Consider the following 16,762-nt stretch of genomic DNA (forward strand, 5'->3'; position numbering starts at 1 on the left):
CTTGAACTTGTTCTAAAAACAACTCTTCTTAATGCATATTTTATTGATTTGTATACTGTTTAGTTAGGTAATTACAACAATTAATACACTGGTGCAGAAGTTTTGAGGATAAACACAGCCGAGTCTTGGTCAGCATCCTGCTCAACATGTGAGAACAGAAGGGTGTGCTCCAACCCGAGAGCAGCCGACTGGCTGGGAGCTTTCTACCTGCTGTGGACATTGCCCACGGTGCTTTTCAGAGGGCGAGAGAACATGGGTTAATGCAACAGGTTGGTTAAATGGTGGCCACTTAAAAGAGTTTGTCTCCTACTCCAGTCAAAAGATCTGCTGTTACATAGAACAAAACGTGGTGTACCAAATTTAAGTGAAAGTTTTTAACAAGGATTCAGATTAATAGCATTCTTTATATGGTAGACCAGCAGCTCAGATCTCATCCTTCCTGAAAAGTAATTCAGAAAGGAAAAACGAATTTGCAATACAGGCTGTAACATGGTTACTTGGCTGTGAAGTTTCCCCAAACAGAGGGTATTCTAGCAATGAGCAGTAGCAAATAACCTGTCTCGGAATCATACTGAGGACAGAACTGGAACTGAGGTGTGGATGTCAGGAAGGCAGACTTCAGATCAGTATGCAGATTTGTCTGATAACTAGAGACAGCAGATCACAGTCGTGAATTTGTGGGTGTTTCCCTGGAGGTATCCCAGAACAGGTGGGATACCCGTGGGTCGAAGGGCACCCACTTCCAGTAGGATATCGTGCCAGGTTGCCTGTAAGGTACTTTCGAATTTTCATGTCCTAGGATTTTTGTTTCTAAACTACTTCTTGGCTCCCACCTAATTTTTTTTAGGTCTGGCATAATGGTTTTCGCTGCCTGGGCCTTTGGCCACTAATTTACGTTGCTGTACATAGCCTAAAAGCACCTGCCACAGAAATAACTAAAAAATGTCCACGCCACTCATCACATATAAGAGGGTATGCATATGAAATATAGCCTCAGTGCCTGTGATAATTGCTCAATAAAAACTTTATGTCCTTGGGCACTCTAAAGGAAGCAGTAAATATGTAGTCTTGGCAACTGCAGTCCTCAGGCCTTACCCACAAAATGCTGTTCTGTGTCTTGATTGGTGCACAGAGGAGACTCTGGGGTAGGAACTGGGTTTTATTTTTTAAACAGAAGGTATAAGGAAAAGAACACAAAAAGATGTATGTTATCATCGAGACAGGTGTTCCTCACTTGAAGAAAAGCAAATAAGCAACATCAGAAATTAAAAAAAAAAATTGGAGTCATAATTTGCATTATAATTTAATTGTTCTTTACAGAGTTCATTTCAGGGTTTCCTTAAATACCATTTTTCGCTAATGTATTTGAGAGCTTATGCTCACGTCACAAGCTAGGGCCTAGGCTTCTACAACAAGGAAGCACCTTCATGGTTTTCTAAGCCCAGCTCCTGTATTTATGTGTAAGGAAGCCAAGGCCTAGAGAGAAGTTCTAAATGTTCTCCTTGGGATCCTTTGGCTAATACCAGCCAGGAACCCAACTCTGAGATCTTTTCCACTTCACCACTCCACTTCTCAAGGCTGAGGACCCCATGACACCAAATTCTTCTAAAAGTTGGCTTCCTTTTCACTTCATTTCTTTGTTTTGTTTTCATTATTAAAGTAATGTGCATTCTTCTCAGAAATCGGCAAATACAAAAATAGATCAAAAATGAAAGTCCCCTGCAGTGCCACCATCCAGGGATGGTCTCTGTCACCGCACTGATCTCCAGATTCTTACTGGGGACATCCATGCTCCACCTGCCTCCACAGGACTGTCTCCCCTTTGATCCGGGGCTCATGCTCTTTCACCTGCATGAAGCACCTTTCCCTTGGGTCCACGGTGAGCTCCTACGTGCTAAAGCCATTAGTCTCACTGCTCGCTCCCCATGAAACCATTGACAGTGGTTTTCCATCTTCCCTCCCCCTTCTTTTGCCTTTGATTGATTTCAGGACATTCGTCTTCCCTGTATCCTCCTTCCTCTTGCTCTGGTCTTTTTTTTCTCATTCCCAGACTCTTCTTCTGTTGCCCATTCCTTAAATAATAATGTCCTGGGGAGTTGCATGTTCAGGCCTCTTTTTACTCTCTATTCTTCTCTGGGGATATTTAATCCTCTTCTCTGAGTCAACTATTACTTACATGGTACGCGCTGCCAAGTAAATATCTTCTGCCTCCTCCTCTCTCCTTGGGGCCGCACTCCTATTTCCAGCTGCCTATTATTGAACCTTTCTCCCAGGGTGTCTTGTAAGGGAATCTGCCCGAAATTATCCAAAACCAAATTCTTTACCATTCCTTCTCCAACCTGTGTTCACTCGTTAATTGCCAAACATCAGTACTGGAAATCCTGACATCATCATACCTTAATTTTTCTCACCATTCATCCAGGCCCTCATAACATCCTGCCAGTTCTACCTCCACAGTGTCCTTCAAAGCTCTCCCCGCTCCTCCCTCCTACGGACCAGTCCCTCAGCATCACTTACCTGGACCGTGGCAGTAACCTTCTGACTTCCCTCCAGCCTCTCCCATCAATCCCTGCTCCTTGCAGTTGTCAACAGTTGATGTTTGCAAAACATGAGTCTGGTTTTACTGTTTTTTTCCTTCCGAGTTGTAATTTAAATTCCAGTGAGTTAACATACAGTGCACGCTAGTTTCAGGTATAGAATTTAGTTATTCATCACCCATGTACAACCCCCGGTGCTTATCCCAACAAGCTTCAACTGCTTACTGCTGTCTACAGCATCAAATCCACCCAAAGTTCAAATCCATCAGCAGGGCAACAGGACACTGATTGATACTCTGTCTTACTCCTTTTTTGCATCCCCTGTAACCTTGCTCACTGCTTAGCACGCATGGTGCCTGACCTGTGGCAGGCACTCAGGAACTCTTGAATCAAATTGCCTGTCGACATTTGAGAGCATATCCCCTCGTATCTCACTATCTCACTCCCAGCTAGTTCTATAGAATTAAAATAGTTACTCATTTTGTCAGAGATAAGGGGGGGCATACTTGAATGAGGAATTATCTATTTATACTTCTGTATAGGGGGGATGGTTTCTCTCTATGCTTAGTTAAGTAACAAGTGGAACAGAAGAAAAAGAGTTTCCCTGCTGTCAAGGGGCACGAGCAAATCATCCTCACGGTTCTGACAATTGAACTCAGACAGCATTCTTGTTCTCTTCCTAGAGAGGTAGGTCCGCTATAGGTTTTATGTATGTACATATTTTTTAAAGGCAGGAAACCACATATAATATCATTCAACTGTTATATTTGGCGGAGTAGGGTTTTTTTTTAATGTGTTTCGTTAACCTGTAAAATAAATTAACGTTGAAAAAGTTTTTTAAAAATAATTTCTGATTCAAAGAAAAGACCTTCTGTAGGAAAAAAAATTAAAGACAGTGAGAGCACAGTATTTAAAATGCAAACATTGTAAAATGCCATAAAACTCCTGAGGTCTTCTTGTGTATTTGTAATGGATCTATACCATAAATGTAGGTAAGTCTAAGGAAAATAGGCTCATTTGTTTGGGGGAGAAAAAAAAAAGTTGGGTCAGGTTTCTTCTCACATTCAGAGAGGATAGAAGAATTTACCAAACCGTGCTTTTACTTTTATGAAATTTTTTACTTGCTCTATCTAGTATCCAAAATAATATCTGAGTTTTTAGTAAAGAGACGTCCGCGTTTGAATGAATTGATAGCAGTGGGTCCAAGTGACAGACTCAGCCTGTGTATGAGCCATTTCGTGTTCTCGAGGTTCCAGGAGACACCCCACTGATGCCCTGGAAATCACGTGGGATCCTAGTGTCTGCCATAAATATGGCCTGAAGACCAAGGGTTTGTACACTTCCTTTTAACCATTTCCAGATATTTTACCTGTCACGTCAGATGTGGCTTTACTGTCCCAGTCATCTTCATACGCCCTCACGACACCTGCGTGTCAGTGTTGCGACTGGACTTTTTTTTTTTTTAAGATTTGGTTGACTTATTTATTTATTTGAAAGCACAAGCATGAGTTGGGGGGAGGGGCAGAGAGAGAAGCAGTCTTCCCGCTGAGCAGGGAGCCAGAAGCGAGACTCAATCCCAGGTGCCCTATGACCATGACCGGGCTTTTGCTGCTCTGAAGTCTGCTCTTTTCTCCGCCTCCACATGTGCGCCCTGCTCACCCGCCTCAGTGAGTCACACCCATTTTTCTTTCCTGTGGGGCTTCATTCTGCCTTCAGGAGGCTCCTTTGTCACCCAGCTTTTGCCCTGACTTTCCCAGTTTCCGGTACTTTCTTCATGAATCATAGGCTTTCTCTTTTCCCCACTCACCCCAGCCTGTTCCTGTCTCAGGCTCGCTTCTCCCACTCTCTTCTATTTCTTCACCAGAAAAAGAAACAAAGACAAAGAGCCTTCCTTCACTCTGGCCAGTTTTTATTGCCTGCCTTCTGAGCGGAGGCCCTGAGGGGACTGTTCCAGCAGACAGTGGCCTTGTCCTCTACCTGAGTCAGGAACTCAGCTTTCACTTGTTGCCATGACCTTGCATTCCTACCCCATCCTCAGGCTCTCCAGGTCACCTTTCCCAACTCCTTCAGCAGACCCCCTCTCCCCTCACCCTGCTCTACGCACACAGACTTCCGGACAGTTGTACATTTTATTCCTCCTCACCCCTGTCACACCATATTTCCTGTCCAATTTTTCAGAATTTATTTTTGAAGTAGTTGGTTCAAATGTCACCTCCTCCAGGCAGCCTTCCATGGTAGCTTTGCCATATGCAGTATGGCTTAGGTCAGCGCCGGACTCCCCATCTGCCTAACTTCTTTAAGGACAGGAACTGTGTGGAGGAATCTTCTCCCATATATTTTTTCTCTTGTGCTTGGCTTTCCCATCTCCATTTTGACTTTCACACCTTTGCCATTGAGGTTAATTAGCCCCTGTTTCCAGTCTTCCTTTTTACTTGTGTCCCTTCCTGTCCAGGCCCTTCCTGTTGTCAGTGCTTGTTTTCTGAAACTCACCAATGGCTCTCTCCTGAATCCCACTTAACACACACAAACACACACACACACACACACACACACACACACACACTTCTCATCTTGCAAGTGTTTGATAGAGAAAACTAGGGGGAAAAAAAGGAAAGATAATGAATTTCCAAGTTCTCTTTTACTCCTTGGAATATTACACTAGAAATTATTTTCTCATAAAAACATGAGTTGGGGTAAAACATCAGTGTCTGTACTAATTTTAAAATTTAAAAAAGGGGACTAAAGTTTCATGAATGATTGTGTTGAAAGTAATTTGCTGAACAGTACCATAGTTACAGTTTTATAAATTGATGTCTTTTTGAAGACTATGAAAGGTGTTTTATTTGAGGGCATTGTATCCGAGTATTTGTGATGTTACTCTTTGGTCATTGTCAAAATCCTGACTGTCCCAGAAGGGTATGAAGAGGATTAACTCATAAAGGCCTTCAGAATACATTGCAAATGGAAATTGAAAGCAAAAACCCACTTAAAAAGCCCATTTAAAATGCTCATGTCCACTTTAATTAGAAAAATGTTCCAGATTTCCTCAACCTAACAGCAAACCTAAGATTAGACCAAAGAAGGAAACAATCCTGTAAATAAACACCACATCCTCTTCTTTCTGATGAACTAAGAGAGAAGGCGTTTCTAGAAGGTGCTCTTTATAAGTGGCACATATGACTCAACCCACGAGCAAGGGAACATGATGGCCCATATATGACCTTATAGCTACACCCTCCACTAGAAAGGATTATCTGCTGTCCCGTCCCCATTTGTCTCAAAGAGGAGAAAGAAATGAAAAGGAGCAAAGCAAAACAAACTCATGCTAGTTCAGATGCTGAGAAGCTGAGCCCCAAAGAAGAGGTTTGGGGAAAGCAGTAGGCATGACACTTTGGACCCAACCTAAATTGTCTCTCCTGGAAGGTGAGGGTGCTTCATAACCTATACAGTCTGCTTCGCGGACTTTGTGGGTCACAAGAAAGGGCCTTTGTAAAAACCCGCTTCAGAAACACACGTAAAAGGTCCAGAAACTGACTTCTCACCGTCCATACCCTAGGATTAAACTACACAAATTGCTGTTTATACACAGATGTTATGCCAACCTCTTAATAAAAGTGAAAAATGACATCTGAAAATACCAGAGGAGAGGTAGTTTATTTCTTAGAAGTCTGTGGCTGGAGGTATGTGGTGTGGCTAATCTTATTCATAAAATCTTTAAGAAAAACAAAATTCATGCTTTTTCATGCTTGGCACTTTTATGTCCCTTGATTAGATCTCTTAAAATCATTTTGCGACAGAACCATTCCTCCCGTGGTAACAGTGACCTAAACTCATACAGAGATTTTCTAAAGAAATCACATTGCATTGTGTTTACTGCTCAGTTTTCCCCCAGTAGAAAAATGCTCTAGGAAGTTCATTATTTAAAGGTTAGAAAGATAGGGAAATTGCCTTTTTTCACAGAACGACCTTTGTGGACCCGTTTTTTTGAAAAGAATTTGCGTCTCTTTCCAAACACCGATGAGGGCCTTACTAACCCCCAATTTCAGCTGTGTAAACATTGAACTTTCAATCTGCTTGGAGAAAAAATAAAACTTATAACAACCAATGTAAAAACCTGAATAATGCAGTGATATTATTGGTTGTTTCCCTTATGCAATAACTTGTGAGTTTCCTTCCAAAGAAAAAGGAAAACAAAGATAATGTTATTTCTTAGTTTCTGGGCTATGAGTAAAACAAACACTGTAGGAAACACACTAAATATATATGGTATTTATATGTGAATATAAACATGTATGTAAGTATGTAAAGTTTTTGACTAATACAGAAGCCTGTGGTGTCTGATTACAGATGAATATAGCAATCTTCGTGATGCCCTACTGTATGGTATTCCATTTTGTAACAAACACCATAACATACTTTGAACTTCGAACACAAGAAGAAAACAGTTATTCAGCCCTCTTTTAGCACAGACTGTAAACTTGATTGACAAACTAATTTTGTTGCTGCTTTGATTTGTATTTCTAAACGCCCCCATTGATAGCTAGCTGCTCTTTTAGTTCAACTGAATAAAATGAGCAGAATTGAACTAGTAATAGGCTGTCCATTTATTCACAAGTGTTGGGGGGAAATTTGTAAAGTTTTCTACAGGGCTCTTGACGGATTTTAACAATAACTTAAAGTGCCCTTACGTTTCCCAGAGAATTCTGTGGATAAGAGCTTGGAACCCCACCTGAGGAGAAGGAAGTGGTGGTCGTCTGTTCCATCCATGTGGGCAAAGCACATTTCTGTCTTCTGCACGCTTGAAAGCTAGAGGAGACGAGGGCTGTGGCAGGTTTTATCTGATTTCACACACAAGGAAATGATTTAAAACCGCTTCATAAACTGCTGTAGAAATCAGCATTTCTGCTTTTTCCTGGACACTTATTCTAGGTTGGAATTTGTTATCAGCTATTAATGCTAACGGAGAGTCCAGACTGAATTATGTCAAAGACAGAATGATCTAAGAATTAGCCGGGATCAAGTGTGAAAGGGATCTTTTACATTCTCACTGATGTTCTGTGTTTTGAGAGTAATGTATACGTCAGTTTTGTTTGTCGTTTTGCCTGTTTTCTTCGCCGTAGGAGGAAAGAAAGGGTAGTAGCTTCTCTGATAGAATTCTATGAACTTCTATTTTAGGAAGACTTGCTATTTGGTATATTAATCTGGTTTTCACAGTCAATCTGGCCCTGCCAAAATAAATATATAGGACGCTATTGTGAAAATATCTCATTAAGCTTTCCTAATAATACAATTATCTACCAACTGCAAAACAAAGGTAGGTGTTGACATTAAAGTCTTATCCTCACTGGCAAATGTTTTTCCTTTGTCCCTGTAGTTTCTTTGTGTCTAAGAATCTGGAAACAGCAGCACTCTAATGAAAATATTTCATTGGAATTAATCTGAGTAATTGCAATGGCAGTGGTCACCTTTTAATTTGATACAGCATAAAGTAAAAACTATTAATAAGCTCTGAAACATAGGCAGTAATTTGAACTCTACAGGGTATGGTAGGGAAGAGATTAGACTATTTTACAAGTCTCGTCTCAAAATATTGATCATTTTTTAAAAACACACTCTTGTTCATAGACTATAAACCTGATGGGATTAAATCATTATTTATTTATTATCATTATTATCTGAAAGTAGGTGGCTTTTGTTCTCGTTGTTTGTATTCTGTCCTATCACTTTGTCTTTTCTCACAGAGGGTTAAACGAGTCTGTTGGAAAATACATTCCTCTAGAACACACGTGAGCCAGACTAGAACCCAGCCTTGAAATTCTACCCTGAGGCTTAGCTGGTACTCATTATTTCATTCAAAGCCCTATTTCGTAGCAATTGAAGTAGACTTTCAGTAACAAAAGGTTACTTTATAGAATTTAGGTTATTGCAGTGTTTTTCTAGTTATCTTACGCTGCCTTGTTCTATTCAGAAAAGATTGGGGCATGGTTGACTCAAATAACCACCTAAGAGTTAAATATTTTGTGTGGCCCCACATCTCTGGTCAAATGTTGGGGAAAATTTTCATCGATTTAAGTAGGTGTTGTAACTCATATAGAACGGCTCTATGTTTGGCAAGAAAGCAGATACGGAAACTCTCGTCACGGCCAAACGTACAAGAATAAAGTAATTGGTTAACGTAAAAGGAAATGATTTTGACAGATTTACACTCTTGGGGTGTGTTAAAAATCCGTCAAAATTCAGGATTCCAGGGCATTTTTATCTTGCAGTGGTAGAATCCACCGCTGAGAGTAAAAGGCCGCTTTGTGTAAGTGAAATGTTGCTGACCCGCCCCGCCCGCCCTTTTTACCGTTGTGTCTTCTGCTCTGTTGTGGTACAGAGCTGATGGGTCCCGGAGGTCCTCTTTTTACTTTCTCCTCTCTATTTAGACTTAGATGAAGATCAACCCAAGGAAGAAAAGAAAGAATGCTACTATAATCTCAACGACGCCAGTCTCTGTGATAATGTGCTGGCCCCCAACGTCACCAAACAAGAATGTTGCTGCACCTCCGGGGCCGGGTGGGGAGACAACTGTGAGATCTTCCCTTGCCCTGTCGTGGGGACTGGTAAGAAGCAGCTGAGTGGTGTGTTCGTACTTGGGTCTGGTCCTGTGGTGTCCAGGGCCTTGGAATATTCTCACTTTGGTCTCTGCATTGAAGCCTTGTAATGATGGCATTGCCTGGGACCTGCCATAGCGGAACTTAGATGAGATTACCTTACAGTCCATTTCATTCGGGGCTAGGACCATCCCCGTCATCCAACCTCCAGATGAAATTTTAAACTTAACTTCAGTCCGTCACAGAATATACAGTTACATTGAGGTTCCATATGATATGTTGGCAGAAAGCTGATTCAGTTTTATTCCATTTTTCAAAACCAGTCTTTTTTGCTAAAACTGACACCACCTTATCCGTAACTAGAGCTTGCATATTTAGCCTAAGATCTTGCTTGAATGGAATCCTACTAAACTTTTTTAAAATGTGAGAAACCACAGTGATGGAGAGGTAAGTCATCACATCAGTTAAAACATAGGTAAATAAAAGGAGACTGTTTTAAAATTATAAGTAAACTTATTTACAAAGTCATTAGATTTATTTGCACCTACTCTGTAATTTTGGAGATTGTACTGAATTTATTTGCCCAAATTAGGTGACAAGATTTGCCTTAAAGTTACTGAGTCTGACAAAGAAAAACTGAATTTAAAGCACAAATTAATGGAGGATGTTCTTTTTTTTCCTTCTTTTAACTCTTTTTTTGGTCTCTCCTGAACTCAGCTGAATTCACCGAAATGTGTCCTAGAGGGAAAGGTTTTGTCCCCACTGGAGAATCCTCTTACGAGATGGGTGGTGAGAACTATAAAGGTCAGAATCAAACAGAAATGAATTTGCAACACACGTGTGTATCATCATTCAAGTAAAAGCCTGACTTGGGTTCGACTGAATTAAAGTTCTTCTAATCATGGAAACTGATTAGAAAGCCTTTAATTCTTCTACTGGGGGGCCCCTGCGGACTCTGGGCAGAGCTGTATCTTGGGATTTGGAACATGTAGGACCATTTGGCCTTGGGATGTCATGTTAACCTCCTGAGTTTCCATCTCTTCCTGTCTGAGATAGGAATAATGTCTCCGAGGTTTATCATGAGAATTAAATGAGATAACATACTAAAAATACTTACCACAAAATTCTGTACCTAGGAGGTGCTTTTATCAATTTATTCTTTTACTCCAGACATATGTTAGAAATAATATAAGTTAAGACCATATAATTTTGGCTCTCATTATTTTGGTCTCTGTGGTCATCAACAAAGCTAAGATTCTTGCCCTTTTTAGAACTCATCCTACTGTGGCTAAGATACTTTTACTGATTGCTAGGGATTCCTCATAAAGAATAGAAAAGAAGAAAACTAAAGTAGATGTGTTAATATATTTAATGCTATTAGTCCATATTTCTAAAATAAGTGCACAGACTTTTTGATAAAACTTAAACCACATGTATGAATATTCCCTTGTTAACCACTCACTTTTGACAGTTCCATGATAGAGATATTATGACCTCTTATATACAGTGTGGGTTTTTTTCCCCTTTATAGTTTAATATTGAAAATGGCTAAGTAGCTGGAATATGGACTAAACATTTTTATTGTCCATCCGTTGTTGAGAACTAGTGTTTTAATCATAGTCGGTAGCTGGATAAGAAATTCCATATGTGCTTTTTAAATATATTAATGATTTAGTCCAATTAAATAACAAGAAGACTTGGTTTGCAGTATGTGTTTAATGCTTTTCAAGTTCACAAATATCCTACTTTGTTTTTGCAGGGATATAGTTAAATCTCACTTCATATTATGGAACAGAGCCCTGATTTTACCATAAAGTCACCCCCTCTCATATAAAAATAAGTTCCTCCTCACCCTGTCTTAGCAGTGCTGTAAATGGTTGGAATATTAGTTGCAGATCCAAACAGCTATGTATTATGGACTTGACTTTGCCATTTTCCAGCTGTGCAACTTTGAGTGATTCATCTATGGAGCCTATGATTCTTTTTTAATGACGTGACATTTGCTCTAAAATGCTAGAACTGATGATAATAATAATAATAGCAGTGAAAGCAAGGGGTAACAGTTTTGGGGAGTCTGTGGAGTCTTCTACATGGATTTTCTCATTTAATTGTTTCAGTGCTATTAGGTAGATGTTCCTGTTGTCCCCAACTTACCACTGAGTAAACTGAGGTTTGCAGATGGAGAGCACTATAAATTCTGTGGGGGAGTGGGTCTGCCAACACCGTTAGCAGCTTGTGCTTTTATTAACTGGTCATTATCACCAAGAAAGAAGCCTCACCAAGTTCCATCAAACTCTTCGTGGGAGTGTTCTTCATCTCGACTAGTTAATGGGCCAAAATACACATTTATAGAAAGGCACTTTTCTTAAAAGGTATATTCTTATGAAAATATTGTTGGTTGCATTGTGAAATCCATAGAGTATTTCATCAAATAGGAGGTAGCACCCCAGAAATCGTATTGACAAAAAGACCTTCTCCAATTTTTGGACATTGTTCCCTAGATATCACAGATTCTGTTTCCACATCTGTGAGTTAGGGCTAACTTGAAGATTTTTCTGTTGTTGTATCTGAAGATTCTTTGGACTATGAATATTATAATATCTAACTTGAAGCCCCATATTGGTTAAACTCTTGTTTTTAACTGAAAGACCAAAGCTAACTGTTCTCTTTCTCCATTTTCCCCCATAGATGCGGATGAATGCATGCTCTTCGGGCAAGAAATCTGCAAAAATGGCTTCTGTCTGAACACTCAGCCTGGTTACGAATGCTACTGTAAGCAGGGGACATACTATGATCCCGTCAAACTGCAGTGCTTTGGTAAGTATTAAGAGGCTACATGGTGCTGTGAAAATCTACACACAGAAAAAAATTAGTAGTGCTATGTAGTAAAAACAATTCCCTTGCAGCTACATCACATGTCGAAAAGATCTTTAAATGTTTTATGGATCTCTTTCTTGAGCAAGATTTAAGAAAATAAAAAACCTCCGCACTACTAGTTGAACAGATTTCAAGCAAAGAGTTAATATTCAATGTGGAATTATAATTCAGGTCACTGGTTTAACTGAAGTGTTCTTTTGGTCTGGGGAGCCTCCTGTTTCATCACTCATACCATGCAAGTGAAAGTCATTTTTAACTACTGACCCAGACTTTAAGGCTTAAGCAGAAAACCATATACACTAGGCAGAAAAACATAGCAAAAGGAAATAATTTTAAAACTATCATAAAGAGGCATTTTATCTTAAATTTCTAAGCATATCCTGTTCCTAAATGTTTTCTTTCTTTCTTTAATGTCAGCAGCAGCAGGGCACCATTATTTTTCCAATCAATACAATTTAATATTTTTAGAGTCAGAGCTGTTCTCTCTTGGATGATGATGTGTAGTTAATTAACATGTGGCAGCCCTTGGAATCTGGACTAAATTTAACAGTGTGTAAAATTTGGGAAGTGTACGAGGTACCACTGATTGCTGATTCTCTTTAATAATTTTGTTCTCTTAAGATATGGATGAATGCCAGGACCCCAATAGTTGTATTGATGGCCAGTGCGTTAATACAGAAGGCTCTTATAACTGCTTCTGCACCCATCCAATGGTCCTGGATGCTTCAGAGAAAAGATGTATACGACCAACTGAATCACACGGTACGTTGGGATGTGAGAGGCAAGTCTCAGTGCAAATAAACGGCAAGGTTTTCCTTTTGACTGAAATGTGAGCTACTGGGAAAGAGAAAAATGGACTCTTCGGGTATTTTGGAGTAATTAAAATGAGATGCTAAAAATAATAAAAGAGAAATAATTACCTGCGTATCATCAGCATGTAGGAAAGTCAATACCCTGCACATATTTATTTAGCAGATAACAGAATAGAGATTGGCTGAGCAGATCGCAGAACTGTTCTCCACCTGAGGATTTGCCCCATTTCATCCTCATAGGCAACTGAGGAAGGCATGAGTTCAGAGAAGGATAATCAGGTTTGTTTGACTGGACTGGAGAACACAGATGAGGCTGGGTCAACAGACGGTGGAATCCAACAAGGCAGTGGAGACCCCTGGTGTCCGATGATTGGAATCCCTGTTCATCCCCAATGAGATGATGTGCTACTCATAATTGTCATAATTGATCTATCCGTCATCACTGTCAGGAACTACTTTGGATGACGTCAGTTGAAAGGCAGGAAGTTTGGAGTTGAGTACTCTAGCAGGAAGTGTCACTAGTCCAGGGCTTTGGCGGATGAATTGGGTGAAAAAGCATGAATCTGCAAAGTGTTATGTAAAAAGAAATGGTAGGATTTCACAGAAGAGTGAATGTAAAAAAGGAAAGATTAGAAAATCAGAAGTGCTTTAGGATTATGGAGTATAGAAGACAGTGTGGTGCTTTCTATAATGATGGGAAGCTACAGAGGGAGGGATTTAATTGGAACATGATGGGCAAGTTGAATTTCAGCTGGTGGAATGACACCCAGTGGGAGATGACAGAGGTTTGATCCATGGAAAGGCCAGGCTGGCTTCAGACTTGTACTTGGAAGTCACTCTTAGAAATAGAGATGGAAACTTTGAGACTCACTGGCTTCCAGCACACTGTTTATGAAATAGGAATAACAGTGCGATTGTCATGGAACCATGTTTTCCCTTTCAGAACAAATAGAAGAAACTGATGTCTACCAAGACCTGTGCTGGGAACATCTGAGTGAGGAGTATGTGTGTAGCCGGCCTCTCGTTGGCAAGCAGACAACTTACACAGAGTGCTGCTGTTTGTACGGAGAGGCCTGGGGTATGCAGTGTGCCCTCTGCCCCATGAAGGATTCAGGTGAGCCCTGATCCAGTTCCTTCTGCTGGAGTTCATCTCCCCTCCTTTGGAGCCTGACAATTCTTTTACTTCTGTATCTTCATCTTCACTCCTGATTTCTTACTTTCATCAGAGGTGTTGGGTGTGGGTGTGCTCCAGTCCACACCCTGTCATGAATTTTTGAAACCCTCGTTCTGTTTCACCAAAGAATGACAAATGACCCAAAGAAACATCATGCAAATTAGCAATTGTGGCATAGATCTTTGGAACTTATATCTCCGGATACTTCCTTTTTTTTCTACAGTCTTTCTCATGTCTAACAGTGTCTACTTAGAGCAAAAATTATTAGAGACTGTAGAAAATCTTTGTAGGTCAAAGTCCTGGGTTTTATGCCTCTTGGTGAGAGGGATCAAACAGGGGTTAGAACATTAAAGGAAGAGAGTAGGAAGTAAGTGAAAATGTATTTGAACAAATGTCCTTTCATTTCAAGGGTTAGATCTGAGGATAAACCTTTGGTCAAATGGAAAATGCAACAGCTAGGCACCAGGTTTATCCCGTCTCCTTGTGCTGGGGGAGGACTGGGAGGTGCTGACTCTGGGCTGTTTGGTGACTGCTGGCTTGTCCGGTATCTGCTTACTTCTTCTCTTCTTACCTTTGTAGCCACTTACTGCTCTTTAAAGGAAAGCCCTTGAAAGTGTTTGGCATATCATTTTGTCTTTGGCTATGAAATTGATTTGCTAAAGCTGGAAAGATACCATGTGGGTATAAAATGAAGGAGTTTATAATAAAAAAAATTCTGAGAGTGGTCAAGAGGGGAAGAATTTCTCAAAAAGAGGAAATGCATTAATTTTCAGTTCATTAGAATGCAACTTTCAAGCTATTTTGTAGCTTTTCAAATTGGCAATAATGTAAAGCCAATGTAGCATAAAAAAGAAAATGATTTGAAATGCCATAAAAGAAAAAGGACTTGCAAAGGATAAAGAGCAAATACATAAAGAAATAGATGGTGATGATAGTAGCCCGGGACTAGAAAGAAGATGGGCTCTGGGGCCAGACAGGCTAGGTGGGGAATCCAGAACTGCCCATTGAGGAAAATAACCTCACCCAGCACAACCCATTTGTAAAACAGAGGCGTTTATGTCTTGTGGGGTGGTTGAGGACGGGGATAGTGCAGGTAGAGCAGAAACACAGGGAGGGGTGCAGTTGTTAGCAGTGCTGTGGCCTCTGTTCTGGGAGGCAGGTGCCACACGGAAAGGAGAGTAAAATCCATAGGACGTGAGCACGTCGGGACTTGTGACATCTCACAGTGTTCTGATAGATCATTTTACTTAGCCAGTGGTTTCTGTTGCTTAATTTTTTTCAAAAATAGCATATACCCCTTCTAAAGAATTAATCCAAGATACTCTATCCCTCTTCACCTACCCCATCACAGTTGAACTCCGCTCCTCAAAGTTATTCATTCTTGGCAGTTGGGTTTTTTTTTTAATCTTCCAGCCTTGTTATATAGTTGTATTTATATCTGTATTTTTTAAAGATTTATTTATTTGAGAGAGAAAAAGAGGGAGTGGGGAGAGGGACAGAGGGACAAAATCTTCAAGCAGACTCCCTACTGAGTGGGACTCAAAGACATGGGGCTAGAGCTCAGCGCCCTTGAGTCCATGACCCTGAGATCATGACCTGAGTCCAAACCACGAGTTAGATGCTTAACCGACTGAGCCACCCAGGTGCCCGTATGTTTAAGAGCATATTTAAAACTGAATTCCATATAATCTATAAGACACTTCGTTTTTTGTTTTACGCTTCAGCATCTCTGAAATTGGGAGTTTCTTAAAACTGACGGCATCAAACAATGGCCACAAGGCTTTTTTTCACATTTTAATAATGTCTGTTACATCAGAACGCTTGCTATGGTCTGTGGAATCTTAGACTCGATGGAAGATGGTAACTTTTACATGGCTGCACAGACTGCTTTATGGATGTATAAGGTCTCTTTCATCACCTCCAGCCCTGGAATTCTGGGTTGTTTGGCTCTCCCACCCCTTGCCTCAATCTCAATTTTCCTGTTATAAACCCGGCTGCAGGGAACCTTCATGTTTGTATCTTACATACACCTGCAGGAGAAAATCCTACAAATGAAAATGCTGGGTCGGGAAGTAGGTACACTTAGTTTTACTATATTACTCTGAACCTACTGTGCAAATTTGCACTCACCTTGGCAGCATTTGAAATGACTCTTGCCTCATACCCTTCTACCCTTTGGTGTTTGCAGTCTTGAAAAATGTGTTTATCAGATGGGTGAGAAAAATATCATACATGTGTCCTCTTATTTCTAAGGAATTAGAGCATCTTTTTTGTGTTTATAGGTGATACGTATTTCTTTGTCAGGGAATTGTTTCTCATATTCTTTGCCCATTTTTTTTTTTTGTTGGACTTGGTGTCTTTTTCTTATTAATTTGTAGGAGCTTTGTACATATTCTGTTCACAACCCCAACATTCGGATTATGGTATCTATGCTTGTCTCTATGGAAATGTCTTTATAGAGATTCTGCACATACTTGAATTTTATTCTGTCCCTGTTCTGATCCTGTGATATTAAGTATTTACTGCATATAAATCTGACAAGCCAGTGCCTTTGAAAATCAAATTTAATCGACATAATTTTTGGAAGAATAGTCAAATATGTTGCTGTTAGGAATTAATTTTAGAATATTGCACCAGTTATTTTTAACTGAGACTTAACACATTTTTTAATGTAAATGTGAACAAATACGTGTGAACAAATACATACTGTGTGATATTTTTAGGAGGGGATGGGGTATCAGCAAAAGATTGGTACCCATTGCCAAATTT

The 16,762-nt window shown here is 40.1% G+C and overlaps 1 protein-coding gene across 4 annotated transcripts in view; it reads left to right on the forward strand.

Annotated features, from left to right (window-relative positions):
• Positions 1-16,762, forward strand: part of LTBP1 (latent transforming growth factor beta binding protein 1) — a 228,609-nt gene that overhangs the window by 188,403 nt on the left and 23,444 nt on the right. For all 4 annotated transcript variants that reach the window (XM_008700245.2, XM_008700246.2, XM_008700247.2 and 1 more), the window contains 5 exons: positions 8,963-9,139; positions 9,848-9,934; positions 11,819-11,947; positions 12,629-12,769; positions 13,763-13,933. In XM_008700245.2, the coding sequence (XP_008698467.2) occupies positions 8,963-9,139; positions 9,848-9,934; positions 11,819-11,947; positions 12,629-12,769; positions 13,763-13,933 (705 nt within the window). The remainder of the gene's footprint in view (positions 1-8,962; positions 9,140-9,847; positions 9,935-11,818; positions 11,948-12,628; positions 12,770-13,762; positions 13,934-16,762) is intronic.

Source organism: Ursus maritimus, unplaced genomic scaffold (assembly GCF_017311325.1).
Source record: "Ursus maritimus isolate PB19 unplaced genomic scaffold, ASM1731132v1 scaffold_6, whole genome shotgun sequence".
NCBI lineage: Eukaryota > Metazoa > Chordata > Mammalia > Carnivora > Ursidae > Ursus > Ursus maritimus.